General features: G+C 40.1%; 1 protein-coding gene across 6 annotated transcripts in view; it reads left to right on the top strand.

The window, feature by feature from the left end:
- Nucleotides 1-21,330, top strand: part of USP30 (ubiquitin specific peptidase 30) — a 168,493-nt gene that overhangs the window by 106,966 nt on the left and 40,197 nt on the right. For all 6 annotated transcript variants that reach the window (XM_053702130.1, XM_053702132.1, XM_053702134.1 and 3 more), the window contains 4 exons: nucleotides 4,664-4,750; nucleotides 5,685-5,762; nucleotides 5,916-6,105; nucleotides 11,577-11,685. In XM_053702130.1, coding sequence (XP_053558105.1) covers nucleotides 4,664-4,750; nucleotides 5,685-5,762; nucleotides 5,916-6,105; nucleotides 11,577-11,685 — 464 coding nt within the window. The remainder of the gene's footprint in view (nucleotides 1-4,663; nucleotides 4,751-5,684; nucleotides 5,763-5,915; nucleotides 6,106-11,576; nucleotides 11,686-21,330) is intronic.

Raw genomic sequence — 21,330 nt, 5'->3', positions numbered from 1 at the left:
TCTTGGCTATATCGGAACATAACGGCCTTTTCTTGTCAGGCTGCACTGCCCTTGTAAGCCTTGGCGTGCTTTTCTATGGTCTGCACAGTGCAACTTGTGACGAGGCGTGGTCATGCTTCTGTGATCCATTTCCGTATTCCTGACCGTGTGGCGACGGAGAGAGTCTGTTTCACTAGCTGTCTGGGTCTCAGGAGGTGGTGAGTGCCCCAGCTATTGGGGGTGTAAGGTGCCATTTTTTTCTATCCATAATTGCTATATACCAAGTTATGGAGTATTCTGACTTTTTAGAGATGGATGTCTCCGATTCAGATTCTACTTCTTGTGAGTATGAAATGGCCCGGGTAATCCATGCCCATCAGTTATGTTCCGAATGCCGCTTTAGAGTGCTTTCTTCTCCTGATACAAGGAACTTAGAGTCTGCCGAGCCATCCGCCCCTGGGGATCCCATATACCATGCGGCACTTCCACTAGAACCTTCGTTGGCCATACAAGCAGTGTCCCTAATGCCATTTCCTCTTCTCCCGAAAGTGGCTTGTTTCCTCCAGAGGTTACATCTTTCAGAGGAGGTGTTACGAAAATACTGTCTGTGTTATGCTAACCGGGGAACGTCAGGCGTGGGATTGTCTGGGTCAGATCAGCCATCTGGGGAAGCGGTTTCCTCTGAAGCTTCAGGAGCCCAATCCTCGGGTCGGGGTTGTCAGTTGCCCCGGTGGAGGTAAGTCTTTCTTTTCGCTATAGACTGGCGCGCCTTTGTGTCCTACGGCATGTTTTGGCCGTGCTGGTACCAATAGCTTGAGGGATCCTCTGTCTTCTGTTCCAGACAGCAAGCTGGGTTAGGCGTGTGAGGATGAAGTAATCTCCTTGTAGTCTCCAATTTCTTTCCTTTTTGAGTATCTTATTCCAGTTTTGAGCTTTGGAAAAATTGGGTCTCTGATTGGCTTGTCCTGTTGGTGTACCCATTCTTCTGGGGTGTTCACCTGCGGGTGTTGCCCTCTTTTTCGTTGATCCGGTAAGGATGTATTTATTTTGTATTTTTAAGAAGCTCATGTTTGTTATGATTTTTCCCTTGGGAAAAATTTCTCTCTGGAATTCGATAGTAGCGATTTTGTGGTCACTTGGGCACTTCCGCGGAACTCGCATGTTAAGGAGTTAGTACATTGTTATGTCTTTATATCCTTTTTTGTCAATCCCTAATGGGGTCTCGAATTTTCTGTGGCCTGGGTTAGTTTGGAGTGCCCTATGTAGCAGGCTGGTCCTGATAGGGCGCTATCTCTGTTCCTTACGGTTTATATAATCCCCGTGGTGCCGGTGTAACTGACTGGGTGGTGAGTTGTTCACTCGGATGAGGAGTTTTTTATTCTGGTGTTTCTTCAGATCGAATAATGCTTTGCTTCTTGCTAAGAGTTTTCTTGAAGGGAACTTCCTAAAAAAAAATTTGAGGCTCTGCCCATGCAGGGCTTAAAACACTGTGTGCACAATTGTCAGGCTAGTTCTCGTTCAGCCTTTGGGGCAGGATTAAAGGGACAGTAAACCTAAAAAAGAATGTTATATAATTCTGCACATAAAACTGCTTTCTTAGAAGGTGTAATTTATCTTGGCAATCTCTTCTGCTAGAAGAATTTCAAAATTGTCTGCCCTTTCTTGTTATCCTTGTTATTTATTTTGTCTTCAGGATAAGACAGTTTTACAGCCTACTTTTTATTTTTTTTGCCTATAGTTGTTTCTTTAGATAACTTTGGTAGAAAGATTGTTGTTACTTCTTTGTGTCCTAAATCCCAAGAATGCTTCAGATAGATCTTTGCATAACTTGGATGTTGTTAGAGCTTTGTCTTAATAATGTTTAATTTTGAAACTCTTAATCTTTTCTTAGTTTTAATAATTTCCTTTGAAATTATTTAATTTAAAGTGATAATATATATATATATATATATATATATATATATACACACACTAGTGGGAAAGCCTGCCCAGAGGGCAGTCTATTGTGGTGACGGAAAGGCAGTCTATTGTCGTGACGAAACCACCCTGCCATTTTGGGAAACCACCTGGATGCAGCTTATGTATATGTATGTCCATGTACCTATCCTGGAAAATATATACACATTGGATTGAGATCTGGTGACTGTGGAGGCCATTGGAGTACAGTGAACTTATTGCCATGTTCATAAAACCAGTTTGAAATGATTTGAGCTTTGTGACATGGTGCATTATCCTGCTGGAAGTAACCATCAGAAGATGGGTACACTGTAGTCATAAAGGGATGGACATGGTCAGCAACAATACTCGGGTAGGCCTTGGCATTTAAAAGATGCTCAATTTGTATTAAGGGGCCCAAAGTGTGCCAATAAAATATTTCCCACAACATTACACCACCACCACCACCCTGAATCGTTGATACAAGGCAGGATGGATCCATGCTTTCATGTTGTTTACGCCAAATTCTGATCCTACCATCTAAATGTCGCAGCTGAAATCGAGACTCATCAGACCAGGCAACGTTTTTCCAATCTTCTATTGTCCAATTTTGGTGAGCCTGTGCGAATTGTAGCCTCAGTTTCCTTTTCTTAGCTAACAGGAGTGGCACCCGGTGTGGTCTTCTGCTGCTGTAGCACATCTGTTTCAAGGTTCGACATGCATTCAGAGATGGTATTCTGCATATCTTGGTTGTAATGAGTGGTTATTTGAATTACTGTTGCCTTTCTATCATCCCGAACCAGTCTGCCCATTCTCCTCTGACCTCTGACATCAACAAGGCATTTTCGTCCACACGACTGCCGCTCACTGGATATTTTCTCTTTTTCTGACCATTCTCTGTAAACCCTAGTAATGGTTGTGTGTGAAAATCCCAGTATATCAGCAGTTTTTTTTAAATACTCAGACCAGACTGTCTGGCACCAACAACCATGCCACATTCAAAGTCACTTAAATCCCCTTCCCCATTCTGATGATCGGTTTGAACTTCAGCAAGTCGTCTTCACCATGTCTAGATGCCTAAATGCATTGAGTTGCTGCCATGTGATTGGCTGATTAGCAATTTGTGTTACCAAGCAATTGAATAGGTGTTCCAAATAAAGTGGCCGGTGAGTGTACATTCAGATATTATTCAAGCAAATATCCATTTTGTAACAGATGCTGCTAAGGACTTTAGACAAACTTCTAGATTGTTTGTTAACTTTTCTGGTTCTGGAAAAGGACAAAAGGCTTCCGCTGTGTCTTTTGAAACTTTTGATTCACAAGGATTACTTGGAGCGGGTCAGCCTCTGTCGCAACGGATTACTGCTCATTCTACTAGGTTAGTTGCCACTTCCTGGGCCAAGAATAAGGCTTCAGTTGACCAGATTTGCAAGGCAGCTACTTGGTCTTCTTTGCATACTTTTACATAATTCTACCATTTTGATGTATGTGCTTCTTCTGTGGCAACCTTTGGTAGGAAGGTTCTTTGGGCAGTTGTCTGAGTTTGACTTTTATTGGGTTTGTGGATTTAATTTCTAAGTGAACAAAATATGTTTTTAAATTCCTTCCCTTAAATTATTACACGTGGACTCTACAGCTTGGATATTAGTTCCCAGGGGTAATGGATTGGTAACTCTGACAACCTGTATGAAAGAAAACATAATTTATGCTTACCTGACTAATTTCTTTCATGGTGTTAAGAGTCGACGAGACCGCACACTGTTTTCTAGGGTTAATTTCTTTTTTTGAGCACACCTTTTTTCCCCAGCTCCTTTTTTATGGTTCTTATTCCTTTTTTACCTCACTATGCTTGGCTATATGTTAGACTGAGGTATGTGTGAGGTGGAAGGGGTTTTATAGGGCTTTTGGGAATCTTTGCCTCCTCCTAGTTGTAGAGAAGAGTAATTCCAAGGAGTAATGGATCATGGACTCTCACCACCATGAAATAAATTAATTTATCAGGTAAGCATAAATTATGTTTTTAAGACCTTTTTTTTTTTGTAGTGTAGGGATTTCCCCCTCAACCTCATCCCTACAAACAGTTGTGTAGTACCCACTCCCCCCCCCAACCAAGAACACAATTTCTGTAGTGTAAGGACCCACACCTCCCTCTACCCTCCCATGATCATTTGCCATAGTGTACGGAATCCTCTCCCACCCATTTCATTCATCAACTTCCCACTGTATTGTCGATACTGAAAGAGACATTGTCTGTGTCACTGTCTATATTGTTAGGTGAGCTGGCTTCATATGGTAAGGGAGCATCATTCACTTTTCTCTACCATATGATGGCAGATGCCTTCTTCCCCAGCTGCAATCTCCGCTGTCAAAGCTTTCAGCAGGGATTGCAACATGCGCCACGGTGTTGGACATAGGTACTATGTCAACACAGTACGCTAGGCAAAGTACTTTGTGATGTAGAACTTACATGAATTTGGCAGTTTATTTATAAGTGTTAGCCATAGTATCAAGCATATTATATGTTAAATATTTTGGTAGTTCACATCACACCCCCAACAACAATAACATTTTAGCCTCAAATAAAAGTCATAATATTAGGTACTGTTGTGAAGTTTTATGTTTATCAAGAGTCCTTTTAGACTTATGTATTCTGAACACTATGTACAGACAATGCAGTAATTTTAACCTTTAAAATGTCTTGCTTATTTTTTGACTCAGTACCAGGGATAACATATTATTCAATTTTAAGGGCCGAGCCATGACACTGGAGCAATGCCTGCAACATTTCATCTCAACGGAGACTGTAAGAGATGTTGTTTGTGAAAATTGCACCAAGGTAAGTTAAAAGCTCTTTAAACGGGTATTTAGATTCAAGTAACAAGTAGTGAAATAGCTGAATTCAAGCACAGCAGGCACAAAAATTGCTTTGGAATATCAGAAACCACAGGATAAGACTGGATCAGTCAGTTTATTTATAAATGCTTAGACTACATGGATTTAAAGGTGTGCAGCAAATTACTTTCCCTACAAAAAGTGGCATTAAGGACACTATGTATACCTGGCTTTTGGAAAATGCTAACACACTTTGAAAGTATGTGTTAAGAGTAGTATATCAAGATACTTAAAGGGTTAGATATATGGGGATTTAATTGAAAATTACTTTTCATTTTTTTACTTGTAGTGCTATTGATTCTATAGTTTATTTTTCTATCTGGTTTGGTAACATACCTGCCGAACAGTGTGATAAATTCTAACCCTTTTGCCTTGTAAAAAACTTAACAGCTTTGACATTCCCACATAACCAACACTGGAGTGTATGCAAATATGCATTTGTTTTACTCGCATCGCTTATGTCATCTACTCTAAATAATAGCACACATACTATAGATGAAAATAAAGCACTGTAAAAATGCACAGCACACAATACTTAAATGTACCAGCTCTTTATGTTTTTATTTATGTATTTTTTTATTTATATATTTTTGCTTGAATGTAAGAACATTAGAGGGACATACAAGTGGTTAGGAGTAATTGTCTAATGGAACGCTTATCTCATAGAAAAGTGTTTTTTTTGTTTTTTAAACAATGGCAGTGCGTTTTGAGGAAGATCAGGTATACATGTTTTGTTTATAAATGTAAACTACCTAAAATGTTCTTAGGTTTGATTAACCCTCAGAGAAGCCTTACACCCATCTAAGACCTCCAGTGTCAGTATTATGTCATGATTCTTCCCTGAAACCTGTGTTTTATGTATTGTTTTCTCTTTCCAGATGCAAGCCATTGCACCAAATGGACAGATAGTAGAAAACCAGAAAACAACATTTGTGAAACAACTGAAGCTGGGAAAGGTGAGTGTTACTATTACTTTCCTTATTTCAACTAGCAAAAATGAAATCTTATTTATAGGTGGTTACAGTATTGAATAGGATTGTTTTGTGTATCCTATTTTGTATGTTTAGGTTTTTTCACAATTTGCTAAAATTTGCCTTGTGTTTCTATAGCTCCCTCAGTGTTTGTGCATCCACCTGCAACGTCTTAGTTGGTCTAACCAGGGCAGCCCATTGAAACGTAATGAGCATGTCCAATTTAGTGAATTCCTGGTACTAGACAGGTATAAGTACCAGCTCTCGGGGAGTACACCATACCAGCTTCCAGCCCATCACCAGGGTGAATCCATGCAAGGAACCACAGGTACAGAAACGTTTTGAATTCAGAATAATAGTTTGCAACAAAACTAGTCTTTTAAGGCTTGATAGAAGATTTTATACACAACGTTTCATTAATTAAAGCCTTGATTTCAGACATTTTGTAAGATGGTAATATTGTACCACATATTGGATGCCCTGACATCCTTGTTGCAGGCTTTGGACGCAAAGCTCTGGTTTTGATTTTGTTTCCTTATAAGGTAAAGTAATTCAGTTACGTGGCTTTATCGATATGTTGTTTAGCATTCTATAGTGTACATGCCATAATCTGATATATTTAAGAGGGAATCTACAGGCTATTTTATTCACAGATTAGTTTTTTAAGCACTTTTGCAATAAATGTGCTTTTATATGCATTTTAAAGTCATTTTTAATATATGCATAGTATATATCAGCAATATTCTAAAAGAATGTAGTACTGTCATTTTGTTAGCACAATGGGCTAGATTTATCAAGGGCTAGAAGAATTCTCCTTTATTTTCTCCTCCGAGTTTGCTGCAGCACTCCTTTGGAGAGGCGCACGGTGCATACTAATTTATTAAAAAAAACATAATTTATGTAAGAACTTACCTGATAAATTAATTTTTTTCATATTGTCAAGAGTCTATGAGCTAGTGACGTATGGGATATACAATCCTACCAGGAGGGGCAAAGTTTCCCAAACCTCAAAATGCCTATAAATACACCCCTCGCCACACCCACAATTCAGTTTCACGAATAGCCAAATAGTGGGGTGATAAAGAAAGTGGGGTGATAAAGAAAGGAGTAAAAAGTATCAACAAAGGAATTTGGAATTAAATTGTGCTTTATACAAAAAATCATAACCACCATAAAAAGGGTGGGTCTCATGGACTCTTGCCAATATGAAAGAAATTAATTTATCAGGTAAGTTCTTACATAAATTATGTTTTCTTTCATGTAATTGGCAAGAGTCCAGGAGCTAGTGACGTATGGGATAGTTTAAGTTTTTATTCTCATAATGAAAAGAAAAAAAAAGCAAACGTAAGAAGAGGAATCAAACTGAAACGGCTGCCTGAAGAACTTTAATACCAAAAACTGCTTCCGGAGAATCAAATACACCAAAACGATAGAATTTAGTAAATGTATGCAAAGACCATGTTGCAAATCTGATCAACTGAAGCTTCATTCTTAAAAGCCCACGAAGTGGAGACTGATCTAGTAGAATGAGCTGTAATTCTCTGAGGCGGGGCCTGACCTGACTCCAAATAAGCCTGATAAATCAAAAGCTTTAACCACGATGCCAAGGAAATGGCAGAAGCCTTTTGACCTTTCCTAGAACCAGAAAAGATAACAAATAAACTAGAAGTCTTCCTGAAATCTTTAGTAGCTTCAACATATTTCAAAGCTCTTACCACATCCAAAGAATGCAAGGATCTCTCCAAAGAATTCTTTGGATTAGGACACAAAGAAGGGACAACAATTTCTCTATTAATGTTAGAATTCACAAATTTAGGAAGAAATGTAAATGAAGTCCGCAAAACTGCCTTATCCTGATGAAAAATCAGAAAAGGAGATTCACAAGAAAGAGCAGATAATTCGGAAACTCTTCTAGCAGAAGAGATGGCCAAAAGGAACAATACTTTGTTTAATTTCCAAAGAATGCATAGACTCAAACGGAGGAGCCTGCAAAGCCTTCAAAACCAAATTAAAACTCCAAGGTTTAATGACAGGTTTAATATGGACCAAAGTCTGTACAAAACAGTGAATATCAGGAAGATTAGCAATCTTTCTGTGAAATAAAACAGAAAGAGTAGAGATTTGTCCCTTCAAGGAACTTGCAGACAAACCTTTATCCAAACCATCCTGAAGAAACTGTAAAATTCTAGGAATTCTAAAAGAATGCCAGGAAAATTTATGAGAAGAACACCATGAAATATAAGTCTTCCAAACTCAATAATAAATCTTCCTAGAAACAAATTTACAAGCCTGTAACATAGTATTAATTACTGAGTCAGAGAAACCTCTATGACTAAGCACTAGGAGTTCAATTTCCATACCTTCAAATTTAATGATTTGAGATCCTGATGGAAAAACAGACGGTGAGACAAAAGGTCTGGCCTTAATGGAAGTGGCCAAGGTTGGCAACTAGACATCCGGACAAGATCCTTATACCAGAACCTGTGAGGCCATGCTGGAGCTACCAGCAACACAAACTATTGTTCCATGATGATATTGGAAATCACTCTTGGAAGAAGAACCAGAGGCGGGAAGATATAAGCAGGTTGGTAACACCAAGGAACTGCTAACGCATCCACCGCTTCCGCCTGATGATCCCTGGACCTGGACAGGTACCTGGGTAGTTTCTTGTTTAGATGGGAAGCCATCAGATCCATTTCTGGAAGACCCCACATCTGAACAATCTGAGAAAACACATCTAGATGGATCGACCACTCCCCCGGATGTAAAGTCTGACGGCTTCCCAATTGTTTATACCTGGGACATGAACCGCAGAAATTAGACAGGAGCTGGATTCTGCCCAAACAAGTATCCGAGATACTTATTTCATAGCTTGAGGACTGAGAGTCCCACCCTGATGATTGACATATGCCACAGTTGTGATATTGTCTGTCTGAAAACAAATGAATGGTTCTCTCTTCAACAGAGGCCAAACCTGAAGAGCCCTGAAAATAGCACGGAGTTCTAAAATATTGATTGGTAATCTCGCCTCTTGAGATTTCCAAACCCCTTGTAATGTCAGAGATCCCCAGACAGTTCCCCAACCTGAAAGACTTGCATCTGTTGTGATCACAGTCCAGGTTGGACGAAAAAAAGAGGCCCCATGAACTATACAATGGTGATCTAACCACCAAGTCAGAGATAGTCGAACATTGGGATGTAAGGATATTAATTGTGATATCTTTGTATAAACCCTGCACCATTGGTTCAGCATACAAAACTGGAGAGGTCTCATATGAAAACGAGCAAAAAGGGATTGCATCCGATGCTTCAGTCATGAGACCTAAAACTTCCATGCACATAGCTACTGAAGGGAATGATTGAGACTGAAGGTTCCGACAGGCTGAAACCTGAAAGTCATGGACACTGAATCTATCTGGAAACCTAAAAAGGTGACCCTTGTCTCAGGAATCAAATAACTCTTTGGTAAATTGATCCTCCAACCATGTTTTTGAAGAAACAACACTAGTTGATTTGTGTGAGATTCTGCAGAATGTAAAGACTGAGCTAGTACCAAGATATCGTCCAAATAAGGAACACCGCTATACCCCGTTCTATCATTACAGAGAGTAGGGCACTGAGAACCTTTGAAAAGATTCTTGGAGCTGTTGCTAGGCCAAACGGAAGAGCGACAAATTGGTAATACTTGTCTAGAAAAGAGAATCTCAGAAACTGATAGTGATCTGGATGAATCGGAATATGAAGATATGCATCCTGTAAGTCTATTTTGGACATATAATGCCCTTGCTGAACAAAAGGCAGAATAGTCCTTATAGTTACCATGTTGAAAGCTGGCACTCTTACATAACGATTCAAAATGTTCAGATCCAGAACTGGCCTGAATGATTTTTCTTTCTTTGGGAATGAATACAATGAATAGATTTGAATAAAACCCCAGACCCTGTTCCTGAAACAGAACTGGTATGATTACCCCTGAAAGCTCCAGGTCTGAAACACACTTCAGAAAGGCCTGAGCCTTTACTGGATTTGCTTGGATGTGTGAGAGAAAAAAATCTTCTCACAGGAGGTCTTACTCTGAATCTTATTCTGTACCCTTGAGAGACAATACTCTGAATCCATTGATTTTGGACACAATCTGCCCAAATGTCTTGGAAGAATCTTAACCTGCCCCCTACCAGCTGAGCCGGAATGAGGGCCGCACCTTCATGCGGACTTGGGGGCTGGCTTTGGTTTTTTAAACCGTTTGGATTTACTCCAACTTGAAGGCGGTTTCCAATTGGAACCAGAATCTTTGGGGGAAGGATTAGGATTTCTGTTCCTTATTTTGTCGAAAGGAGCGAAAACGATTAGAAGCTTTAGATTTACCCTTAGGTCTTTTATCCTGAGGCAAAAAGACTCCCTTCCCTCCAGTGACAGTTGAAATAATCGAATCCAACTGAGAACCAAATAACTTATTACCTTGGAAAGAAAGAGATAGTAATCTAGACTTAGATACCATGTCAATATTCCAATATTTGAGCCACAAAGCTCTTCTAGCTAAAATAGCTACAGACATAGATTTAACATCAATTGTGATGATATAAAAATGGCATCACATAAAAAATGATTAGCATGTTAAAGCAAACGAACAATGCTAGACAAATCAGGATCCATTTCCTGTTGCTCTAAACTTTCCAACCAAAAAGTTGATGCAGCTGCTACATCAGCCATAGAAATGACAGGCCTGAGAAGATGGCCAGAATATAAATAAGCTTTCCTTAGATAAGATTCAAGTTTCCTATCTAAAGGATCCTTAAAATAAGTGCTATCTTCCATAGGAATAGTAGCACGTTTAGCAAGAGTAGAAATAGCCCCATCAACTTTGGGGATCTTTTCCCAAAATTCCAATCTAACTGCTGGCAGGATACGATTTTTTAAACCTTGAAGAAGGAATAAAAGAAGTACCAGGCCTATTCTATTCCTTAGAAATCGTATCAGAAATAGTTTCAGTAACTGGAAAAACCTCTGGAGTAACCACAGAAGGTTTATAAACAGAATTTAAACGTTTACTAGTTTTAATATCAAGAGGGACTAGTTTCCTCAATTATCCAATGTAATCAACACCTCTTTCAACAATGAACGAATATACTCCATTTTAAATAAATAGGTAGATTTGTCAGTGTCGATATCTGAGGAAAGGATCTTCTGAATCAGATCCTCATTCAGAAGAGGATAAATTATAAATTTGGGTAACTGGACATTAATGCTAGGAAATCTGACTAAAACTAGCAGATTTAGCCCTTTTTTATGCGCACCAGTGTGCCTTGGCAAATGAAGCGAGAGGCATTTTCATTAGTAGTTTACACTTATTTGGTCAATTTTTAAAGTATTAGTGTTTACAAAACAATGGAGCTGCCATGTTGTAACTTAGGTTACCTTCTCTGCTGTGGCCAATTAGAGACAGTTATAAATAGGGTCACTAGAGTGTACAGCCAATGGCTGTGTGTGGAATATAACGGTGTTCTGCACTTCCATTTCTAACAGTGAACTGAAATAGTCTCACAATTTCAGAATGGAATTACAGGAAAAGGGGGAGAAATGAAATAATGAAAGTATATTGCAAACCTTTTTTATATAAACACTTTATCATTTTATATTACCATCTCAAAGTGTTTAATGTCCCTTTAACTTTTAAGATCAGGGATTGTGCCTAAATGTCCCATTTGAAGTTTCATATTTTCATGTTTGATTTATTTTCATCATGTCATACCATAGTTCATCAAAATATTTTGCTTGTGCCTAATATGGATCTTCTCATAGTTTCAGATAACGTCCACAATCCAAAGATGCTTTTACTTAATGGAGCCTGTTCTGCTTCATTGCTTTCATCTTCTTTTAAAAATTCTTTACCTTCAGTCTCGGAATGCAAGTAAGTTTTTTTTTTTGTTTGTTTTTTTTACTTAAAAGGACCTAAAACGTTTTGTTTTTAATCTATGGATAGTATATTTCAGCAATTAAACACTGCATTGTAAATGACCTAGATGGTTAGACATTTCACACACCAACCAACAACAACAAAAATATAATTTTCTTTGGCATACATGGTCAGCACAGGAGTTATTTCCTAAATATTTTAAACACACCTATTTGAGTCCCATATTTAGCATCAGTTCAACACCCCAAAACACCAAAGTATGACACGTGCTGTATTTTTCCATCTTTGCACATTTTTCTTAATTGTATAATAACATTTTAAGAAAATGTCATTGTACAATAGGAAGTCATAGAGTCAAATAACTTTGCAATATAAATGGTCACAGTTCTCCATAGGCTTTGATTTAAACTGTCTGCCAAAATATCTAAATTTACAACACTGAGTTGTGAGCAAGGGAATAGCACTTGAGAATGTGTTGCAGTCCATTGACGTCCATTCTCAAATAACTTTCAGATCATCCCTTACTAATTAATTCCAAAGGAGCCAACATGGGGAGGAGAAAGTAGGGAAAGAGGGGTGGGGGAGGGGATAGCGGTAGCCAGATCCAACAGCTTTCAATTCATGAAAGGAGAGTTACCAACAGGTCCTGTAATTTTGGGTTGGGATGTTTTCCAATAAAATTTCACGTCTAAAAAAAAAAAAATAAATTTTTTTTTGTTATTCTTCAAGATGCCATACTCCCCAGATACAACAATTTGACTGTTCTGTCAATCCACGTCTGTTTGGAAGGGGAGATGAATGTTTTCGAGTGTCTGGCTATTAAGTATTTAGCCCCATTTAATCTAATCTATAAAAGGTGTGTTCTCATTTTGCATAATGTTTTCGTTAATAGAGCTGTCCTAGGTGTTAATATAAATGGGCCATTAAATATTAATTGTAAATGTGATTCAACTGCTTGCCACAAAGGGTGGATAACCCACCATTCCCAGAGGCCTCTTTTTATAGATTCTAGCTAATCTTGCTGAAGTCAGATACCATCTAAGTAAGAGTTTGTTGTTCATTTACAGAATCTGTGGGGAAATGGAGGATTGTTTGATTGCTCCAAAAATATGTTTCCATTCCAAGTCTGTTAGTTGCATATTTTAGATTTGTGTGCCATTTTTGTGTATAGGAGAGGAGGTCAATATGGGAATTCCCTTTAAGGATCTTGGGATAGGGGTCCCTGAATGGGCTTTCCTCTAAACATATGGTTTTAAATGGAAACAATACACAATACCGGTATCGGCGCTGGAGTAGTTGGGATAGGTACAGTCCAGAATCTGGAGAAGCCAGTTGTCCCTGTTAGGTAGGTGAGACAGAAACACGGAGCGTCCCACAAATCAATCCAGGAAGCTCCTCCTGATCACCTGTGATGTCATCAGAGTCGTCTGCTGCCTGTAATGGAGGGGGGGTGTACTTCCAGGTAACACCCAATAGGAGGAAAGACTGTGAAAGAAGAAACAGGCGCAGCACGACTCAAGAGTAGATTATTTATTACAAGGTGAGCTCATGCAGCTAAATGAATACTCACTAGCGTTTTAAAATTAACATCAGCATGTATGATAAAACAATCCCTCCTGTGTGGTCCGTGTTTGCTTTCCCTAGCAATTCTACCACCTCAGTCGATAAGAACCAAGTCTGGATAATGATGCCAGGGTTTGCTAGAACGTTGCCGGTAAGGTTAAAGTGAATGTCTCTACGTACATTTCGTCTGAGAATGCTCAGACGTTTTCAAGAGTTAGAAATCCAGTCATTATCCAGACTTGGTTCTTATCGACCGAAGTGGTAGAATTGCTAGGGAAAGCAAACACGGACCACACCGGAGGGATTGTTTTTATTATAAAACGCTAGTGAGTATTTATTTATTACAAGGTGAGTTCATGCAACAAAATGATCTACTCTTGAGTCGGGCTGCGCCTGGTTCTTCTTTTCACATGGTTTTAAATAGAGTTGGTGGTCTTAACAAATCGTCCATGTATAGTGATGTTGAAAGAAAGTGTTTGGAATATTTTAGTCTGGAAGCATAGGGATGGCTAGGGGTATCTTTAAGTTTGTCTCTGTGCATTAGTTTCCCATTGTCCAGCAGCCTCACCAAAGGAACAGTGTAGCCCCATTCGTCTTCTCCCTTAACCCCTTAGTGACCAGAGCACTTTTGCATTTTTTGACTGTTTGGGACCAAGGCTATTTTTACATTTCTGCGGTGTTTGTGTTTAGCTGTAATTTTCCTCTTACTCATTTACTGTACCCACACATATTATATACCGTTTTTTTCGCCATTACATGGACTTTCTAAATATATCATTATTCTCATCATATCTTATAATTTACTATAAAAAAAAATATAAAATATAATGGAAAGAATGGAAAAAAACACACTTTTTTCTAACTTTGACCCCCAAAATCTGTTACACATCTACAACCACCAAAAACACCCATGCTAAATAGTTTCTAAATTTTGTCCTAAGTTTAGAAATATACAATGTTTACATGTTCTTTGCATAACTTTGCAAGTTATAAGGCAATAAATAAAAGTAGCACTTTGCTATTTCCAAACCATTTTCTCTTGTAAAGGTGTATCCAGTCCACGGGTTCATCCATTACTTGTGGGATATTCTCCTTCCCAACAGGAAGTTGCAAGAGGACACCCACAGCAGAGCTGTCTATATAGTTCCTCCCCTAACTGCCATCCCCAGTTATTCTCTTGCAACTCTCGACAAGAAAGGAAGTATCAAGAGATATGTGGTGACTTAGTGTAGAGTTTATTTTTAAACGGTACCGGTGTTGTACTGTTTTACTCTCAGGCAGAAATTGGAAGAAGAATCTGCCTGGAGGTTGATGATCTTAGCGGTTTGTAACTAAGGTCCATTGCTGTTCTCACACATAACTGAAGAGTATGGAAAGAAAACTTCACTTGGGGGGACGGTTTGCAGATCATATGCTTTGAGGTATGTTCAGTATATTTTTTTCTAGAGAGATGATAAGGTCTAGAAAATGCTGACAGTGCCTGGTATATTTGAGGTAAGCCTGATACAGTGATTTAACAACGACTGGGATCATGCTTACAAGATAAGGGTAATATTCATGTTAACTCTCATATTAATTAGTGTAAAAACGTTTGCATAACTTACAGAAAAAACGTTTTTTCTCTGAGGGTGATAAATCTTTATTTGGGGCCTAGTTTTCCACATGGCTTGTTAGATTACTCCTAGGAGTACTTTTTTAAGGCCCTCTGACATGGAGGGCATGGTGGGGAGGGGGCCTATTTCCGCGCACTGTATGCGCAGTGGAGATATCTCAGACAGAGACATCCAGCTTCCCTAAAGGAGTCCTCTCTGGCATCTAGGACCCACTATAGAAGGGTTTTTTCCTGCAAAAAAGTCGTGTTTAAGTGCAGGTAGGAGCCACAGCAGAGCTGTGGCAGTGTGTTTGACTGTTTTTTAACGGTTTTTAAAAAAATCGTTTTTCTAATCCGGTTTTGGGGCCTAGGGGTTAATCATCCATTGCAAGTGGGGTGCAATGCTGCTTTAGTCTCTTATACACACTGTAAAAAATGTCGTAGAGTTTACTACTTTTTAACACTGTTTTGCAGTTTATGTGGTAGTTTTTTTCTCTTAAAAGGCACAGTACCGTTTTTGTTTAATTGCTTTTTTCACAATTAATAAAGTGTTTTCCAAGCTTGCTGGTCTCATTACTAGTCTGTTTAAACATGTCTGACATAGAGGAAACTCCTTGTTCATTATGTTTTAGAAGCCATTGTGGAACCTCCTCTTAGAATGTGTACCAAATGCACTGACCTTTCTATTAAGTTATAAAGACCATATTATGGTTTTTAAAGATTTATCACCAGAGGTTTCTCAGACTGACAAAAGGGAGGTTAAACCCACCTAGCTCTCCCAATGTGTCAGAACCTATATCTCCCGCGCAAGTGACGCCAAGTACATCATGGGGCGTCCAATGCGTTTAACCTTACAAGACATGGCGGGCAGTTATGAATCATACTCTCACAGAGGTATTGTCCAAACTGCCAGGGTTTACAAGGAAAGCGAGACAGCTCTGGGGCTAGACAAATACAGAGCTTTCTGACGCTTTAGTAGCTATGTCTGATATACCCTCACAATGTACAGAAGCCGAAGCAGGAGAGCTTCTATCTGTGAGTGACATTTCTGATTCAGGGAAGGCGTTACTTCAGTCTGACTCTGAAATGACAGCATTTAAATTTAAGCTTGAACACCTCCGCTAGTTGCTCAGGGAGGTTTTAGTCAACTCTGGATGACTGTGACACCATTTTAGTCCCAGAGAAATTGTAAAATGGTGGTAAAGGTGTAAAAATGGACAAATACTTTTGCAGTGCCTGTTACACTGATGTTTTTCCAATCCCTAAGAGGTTTTCAGAAATTATTACGAAGGATTGGGATAGACCAGGTTTACCGTTCTCTCCCCCTCCTGCCTTTTAAAAAGATGTTTCCCATAGATGCCGCATACACGGGACTCGTGGCAGACGGTCGCCTAAGGTTGGAGGGAGGCAGTCTCTACCCTAGCTAAGCATACAACTATCCCCTTCAAGGACAAGTTGTGCTTCCTAGATCAATGGATAAAAAATTAGAGGTTTACTTAAGAAAATCTTTATACAACAAGGTTTTATTCTCCAGCCTCTTGCATGCATTGCCCCAGTCACTGCTGCAGCGGCTTTCTGGTTCAAGTCTCTTGAAGAGGCTCTACAGGTGGAGACACCCCGTTGGATGATATCCTAGACAGGCTTAAAGCTCTTAAAGGGACAGTCTACACCAGAATTTGTTATTGTTTTAAAGATAGATAATTCCCTTTATTACCCATTCCCCAGTTTTGCATAACCAACACAGTTATAATATACTTTTAAACCTCTGTGATTATCTTGTATCTAAGCCTCTGCAAAGTGCCCCTTTTTTTCAGTTCTTTTGACAGACTTGCAGTTTAGCCAATCAGTGCCTGCTCCCAGATAACTTCACGTGCACGAGGCATATTGTTATCTATATGAAATACGTGAACTAACACCCCTCTAGTGGGTAAAAACTGTTAAAATGCATTCTGAAAAGAGGTGGCCTTCAAGGTCTAAAAATTAGCATATGAACTCCTAGGTTAAGCTTTCAACTAAGAATTCCACGAGAACAAAGCAAAATTGGTGATAAAAGTAAATTGGAAAATTGTTTAAAATTACATGCTCTATCTGAAATCATGAGAGTTTATTTTGGCCTAGACTGTCCTTTAAGTTAGCCAAATTCATTTATTTCTGACGCCGTTTTTCATTTAACAAAGCTAACGGCTAAGAATTCAGGGTTTTGCCATTCAGGTGCGTAGGGTGGCTATGGCTTAAATCCATGGTCAGCTGACATTACTTCAAAGTCTAAACTTCTCAACATCCCTTCAAAGGGCAGACCCTATTCGGGCCTGGACTGAAGGAGATCATTCTGATATTACTGGAGGAAAAGGCACACCCTTCCCCCAGTGATAGGTCCAACAAAATAAAGGGACCAAACGGACTAATTTTCGTTCCTTTCGAATCTTCAAGAGTGGTGCAGCTTCAAACTTCCGTCTACTGCAAAACAAGAAGGAAATTTTGCCCAGTCCAAGCCAGTCTGGAGACCTAACCAGGCCTGGAACAAGGGAAAGAAACAGGCCAAAAAACCTGCTTTTTGCCTCTAAGACAGCATGAAGGAGTAGCCCCCAATCCGGAACCGGGATCTAGTTGGGGGCAGACTTTTCTCTCTTCGCCCAGGCTTGGTCAAGAGACGTCCAGGATCCTGGGCTCTGGAGATTGTTTCCCAGGGATATCTTCTGTTCTGGTTATGGGAGTGATCCACCCAGTTCCAAGGGAGGAAAAGGGCCAAGGATTCCTATTCAAATCTGTTTATAGTTCCCAAAAAAGAGGGAACTTTCAGACCAATCTTGGATCTCAAGATCCTAAATAAATTTCTCAGGGTCCCATCCTTCAAGATGGAGACTATTCGAACCATCCTACCTATGACCCAGGAGGTCAATATATGACTACCGTGGATTTAAAGGATGCTTATCTCCGATACACATAGATCATCATCGGTTTCTCAGGTTTGCCTTCCCTAGACAGGCATACCAGTTTGTGGGCTCTTCCCTTTCGGGTTAGCCCACGGCACCAAGAATCTTTATGAAGGTTCTAGGGTCCCTACTGGCGGTTCAAAGGCCACGTAGGCATAGCGGTGGCTCCTTACCTAGACGACATTCTGATACAGGCGTATCAAATCACCAAGTCCCATACGGACATTGTTCTGGCATTCCTGAGGTCTCATGGGTGGAAGGTGAACGAAGAAAAGAGTTCTCTCTCCCCTCTCACAGTTTCCTTCCTAGGAACTTAGAAAAAATCTTAATTTCTACTGAATCTTATCAGACAGAGGTCAGGTTGTCAAAGCATCTAACTTCCTGCCGTGCTCTTTATTCCACTTCTCAGCCGTCAGTGGCTCAGTGTATGGAAGTAATCGGCTTAATGGTAGCGGCAATGGACATAGTTCCGTTTGCCCGCCTACATCTCAGAACCACTGCAAACTTTGCATGCTCAATCAGTGGAATGGAGATTACACAGATTTGTCCCCCTCTGCTAAATCTGGATCAAGAGACCAGGGATTCTCTTCTCTGGTGGCTATCTTCGGGGTCCATCTGTCCAGGGGAATGAGGCTTCCGCAGGCCAGAATGGACTATAGTGATGGCAGATGCCAGCCTTCTGGGCTGAGGCGCAGTCTGGAACTCCCTGAAGGCTCAGGGTTCGTGGACTCAGGAGGAAGCCCTCCTTCCGATAAACATTCTGGAACAAAGAGCGATATTCAATGCTCTTCAGCGCTATGGCCTCAGCTAGCTGCGTCAGGTTCATCAGATTTCAGTAGGGACAACATCACGACTGTAGCCTATATCAACCATCAGGGGGGGGTACAAGGAGGCCCCCTGGCGATGTTGGAGGTTTCCAAGATAATTCTATGGGCAGAGGCTCACTCTTGCCATCTCTCAGCTATCCATATCCCAGGAGTAGAGAACCTGGGAGGTGGATGTCCTAAGTCGGCAGACTTTTCATCCGGGGGAGTGGAGCTCCATCCGGGAGGTAATTTGCCCAGTTTGAATTCAACTATGGGGCACAACCAGAACTGGATCTCATGGCGTCTCGTCGGAACGCCAAGCTTCCTCGTTACGGGTCCAGGTCCAGGGATCCCAAGGCAGTGCTGATAGATGCTCTAAGCAGCGCCCTGGTCCGTCAGCCTGGCTTATGTGTTTCCACCGTTTCCTCTGCTCCCTCGTCTGATTGCCAAGATCAAGCAGGAGAGAGCTTTCTGTGATTTTGATAGCTCCTGCGTGGCAACGCAGGACTTGGTATGCAGATCTGGTGATATGTCCATCCTTTTCCACCATGGACTCTGCCGCTGAGGCAGGACCTTCTACTTCAAGGTACTTTCAAACATCCAAATCTAATTTCTCTGCGTCTGACTGCTTGGAGATTGAACACTTGATTCTATCAAAGCGTGGTTTTTCCGAGTCGGTCATTGATACCTTAATTCAGGGTCGAAAGCCTGTCACCAGGAAAATCTATCTTACGATATGGTGCAGATATCTTCATTGGGTGTGAATCCAAGGGTTACTCATGGAGTAAAGTCAGGATTCCTAGAATCTTATCCTTTCTCCAAGGGGGGATTGGAGAAAGGATTGTCTGCTAGTTCCTTAAAGGGACAGGATTTCTGCTCTGTCTATTCTTTTGCACAAACGTCTGGCTGAGGTTCCAGACGTTCAGAGGCGTTTTGTCAGGCTTTAGTTAGAATTAAGCCTGTGTTTAAACCTGTTACTCCGCCATGGAGTTTAAATTTAGTTCTTAAAGTTCTTCAAGGGGTTCCGTTTGAACCTTTGCATTCCATAGATATTAAACTTTTATCTTGGAAAGTTCTGTTTCCTAGTAGCTATGTCCTCGCTCGAAGAGTTTCGGAGTTATCTGCTTTACAGTGTGATTCCCCTTATCTGATTTTCCATGCAGATAAGGTAGTTTTGCGTACCAAACCTTGGTTTCTTCCTAAGGTAGTATCTAATAAGAACATCAATCAGGAGATTGTTGTTCCTTCATTATGTCCTAATCCTTCCTCAAAGAAGGAACGTCTTTTACACAATCTTGATGTGGTTCGTTCTTTAAAGTTTTATTTACAAGCTACGAAGGATTTTCGTCAAACATCTGCTTTGTTTGTTGTCTACTCTGGACAGAGGAGAGGCCAAAAGGCTTCAGCAACTTCTCTTTCTTTTTGGCTGAGAAGCATAATCCGCTTAGCTTATGAGACTGCTGGCCAGCAGCCTCCTGAAAGAATTACAGCTCATTCCACTAGAGCGGTGGCTTCCACATGGGCTTTTAAAAATGAGGCCTCTGTTGAACAGATTTGTAAGGCGGCGACTTGGTCTCGCTTCACACTTTTTCTAAATTCTACAAATTCAATACTTTTGCTTCTTCTGAGGCTATTTTTGGGAGAAAGGGTCTTACAGGCAGTGGTGCCTTCCGTTTAAGTTCCTGCCGTGTCCCTACCTTCATCCGTGTCCTAAAGCTTTTGGTATTGGTATCCCACAAGTAATGGATGAACCCATGGACTGGATACTCCTTTACAAGAGAAAACAAAATTTATGCTTACCTGATAAATTTATTTCTCTTGTGGTGTATCCAGTCCACGGCCCACCCTGTCATTTTAAGGCAGGTGTTTTTTATTTTTTAAACTACAGTCACCACTGCACCCTATAGTTTGTCCTTTTTTCTTGCTTGTCTTCGGTCGAATGACTGCGGGTGGCAGTTAGGGGAGGAACTATATAGACAGCTCTGCTGTGGGTGTCCTCTTGCAACTTCCTGTTGGGAAGGAGAATATCCCACAAGTAATGGATGAACCCGTGGACTGGATACACCACAAGAGAAATAAATTTATCAGGTAAGCATAAATTTTGTTTTTTTTTGCAAAATTAGCGATAGTTACATTGTAACACTGGTATCTGTCAGGAATCCCTGAATATCCCTTGACATGTATATATATTTTTTTTAGTAGACAACCCAAAGTATTGATCTAGGCCCATTTTGTTATATTTTAATGCCACCTTTTCACCGCCAAATGTGATCAAATAAAAAAATTGTTCACTTTTTTCACAAACTTTAGGTTTCTCACTGAAATTATTAAAAACAGCTTGTGCAATTATGGCACAAAATGGGTGTAAATGCTTCTCTGGGATACCCTTTGTTCAGAATTAGCAGATATTGATGGCTTTGGCATTACTTTTTGGTAATTAGAAGACCGCTAAACGCTGCTGCGCACCCACACATGTAGTATGCCCAGCAGTGAAGGGGTTCATTAGGGAGCTTGTAGGGGTTAATTTTAGCTTTAGTGTAGTAGACTACCCAAAGTATTGATCTAGGCTCATTTTGATATATTTCATGCCACCATTTTACCGCCAAATTCGATCAAAATAAAAAAATCGTTAACTTTTTCACTAACTTTGGGTTTCTCACTGAAATTATTTACAAACAGCTTTTGCAATTATGGCACAAATGGTTGTAAATGATTCTCTGGGATCCCCTTTGTTCAGAAATAGCAG

This window comes from Bombina bombina, chromosome 2 (assembly GCF_027579735.1).
Source record: "Bombina bombina isolate aBomBom1 chromosome 2, aBomBom1.pri, whole genome shotgun sequence".
NCBI lineage: Eukaryota > Metazoa > Chordata > Amphibia > Anura > Bombinatoridae > Bombina > Bombina bombina.
The sequence above is the reverse complement of the archived record's forward strand: the minus strand, read 5'-3'. Positions and strand labels throughout refer to the sequence as shown.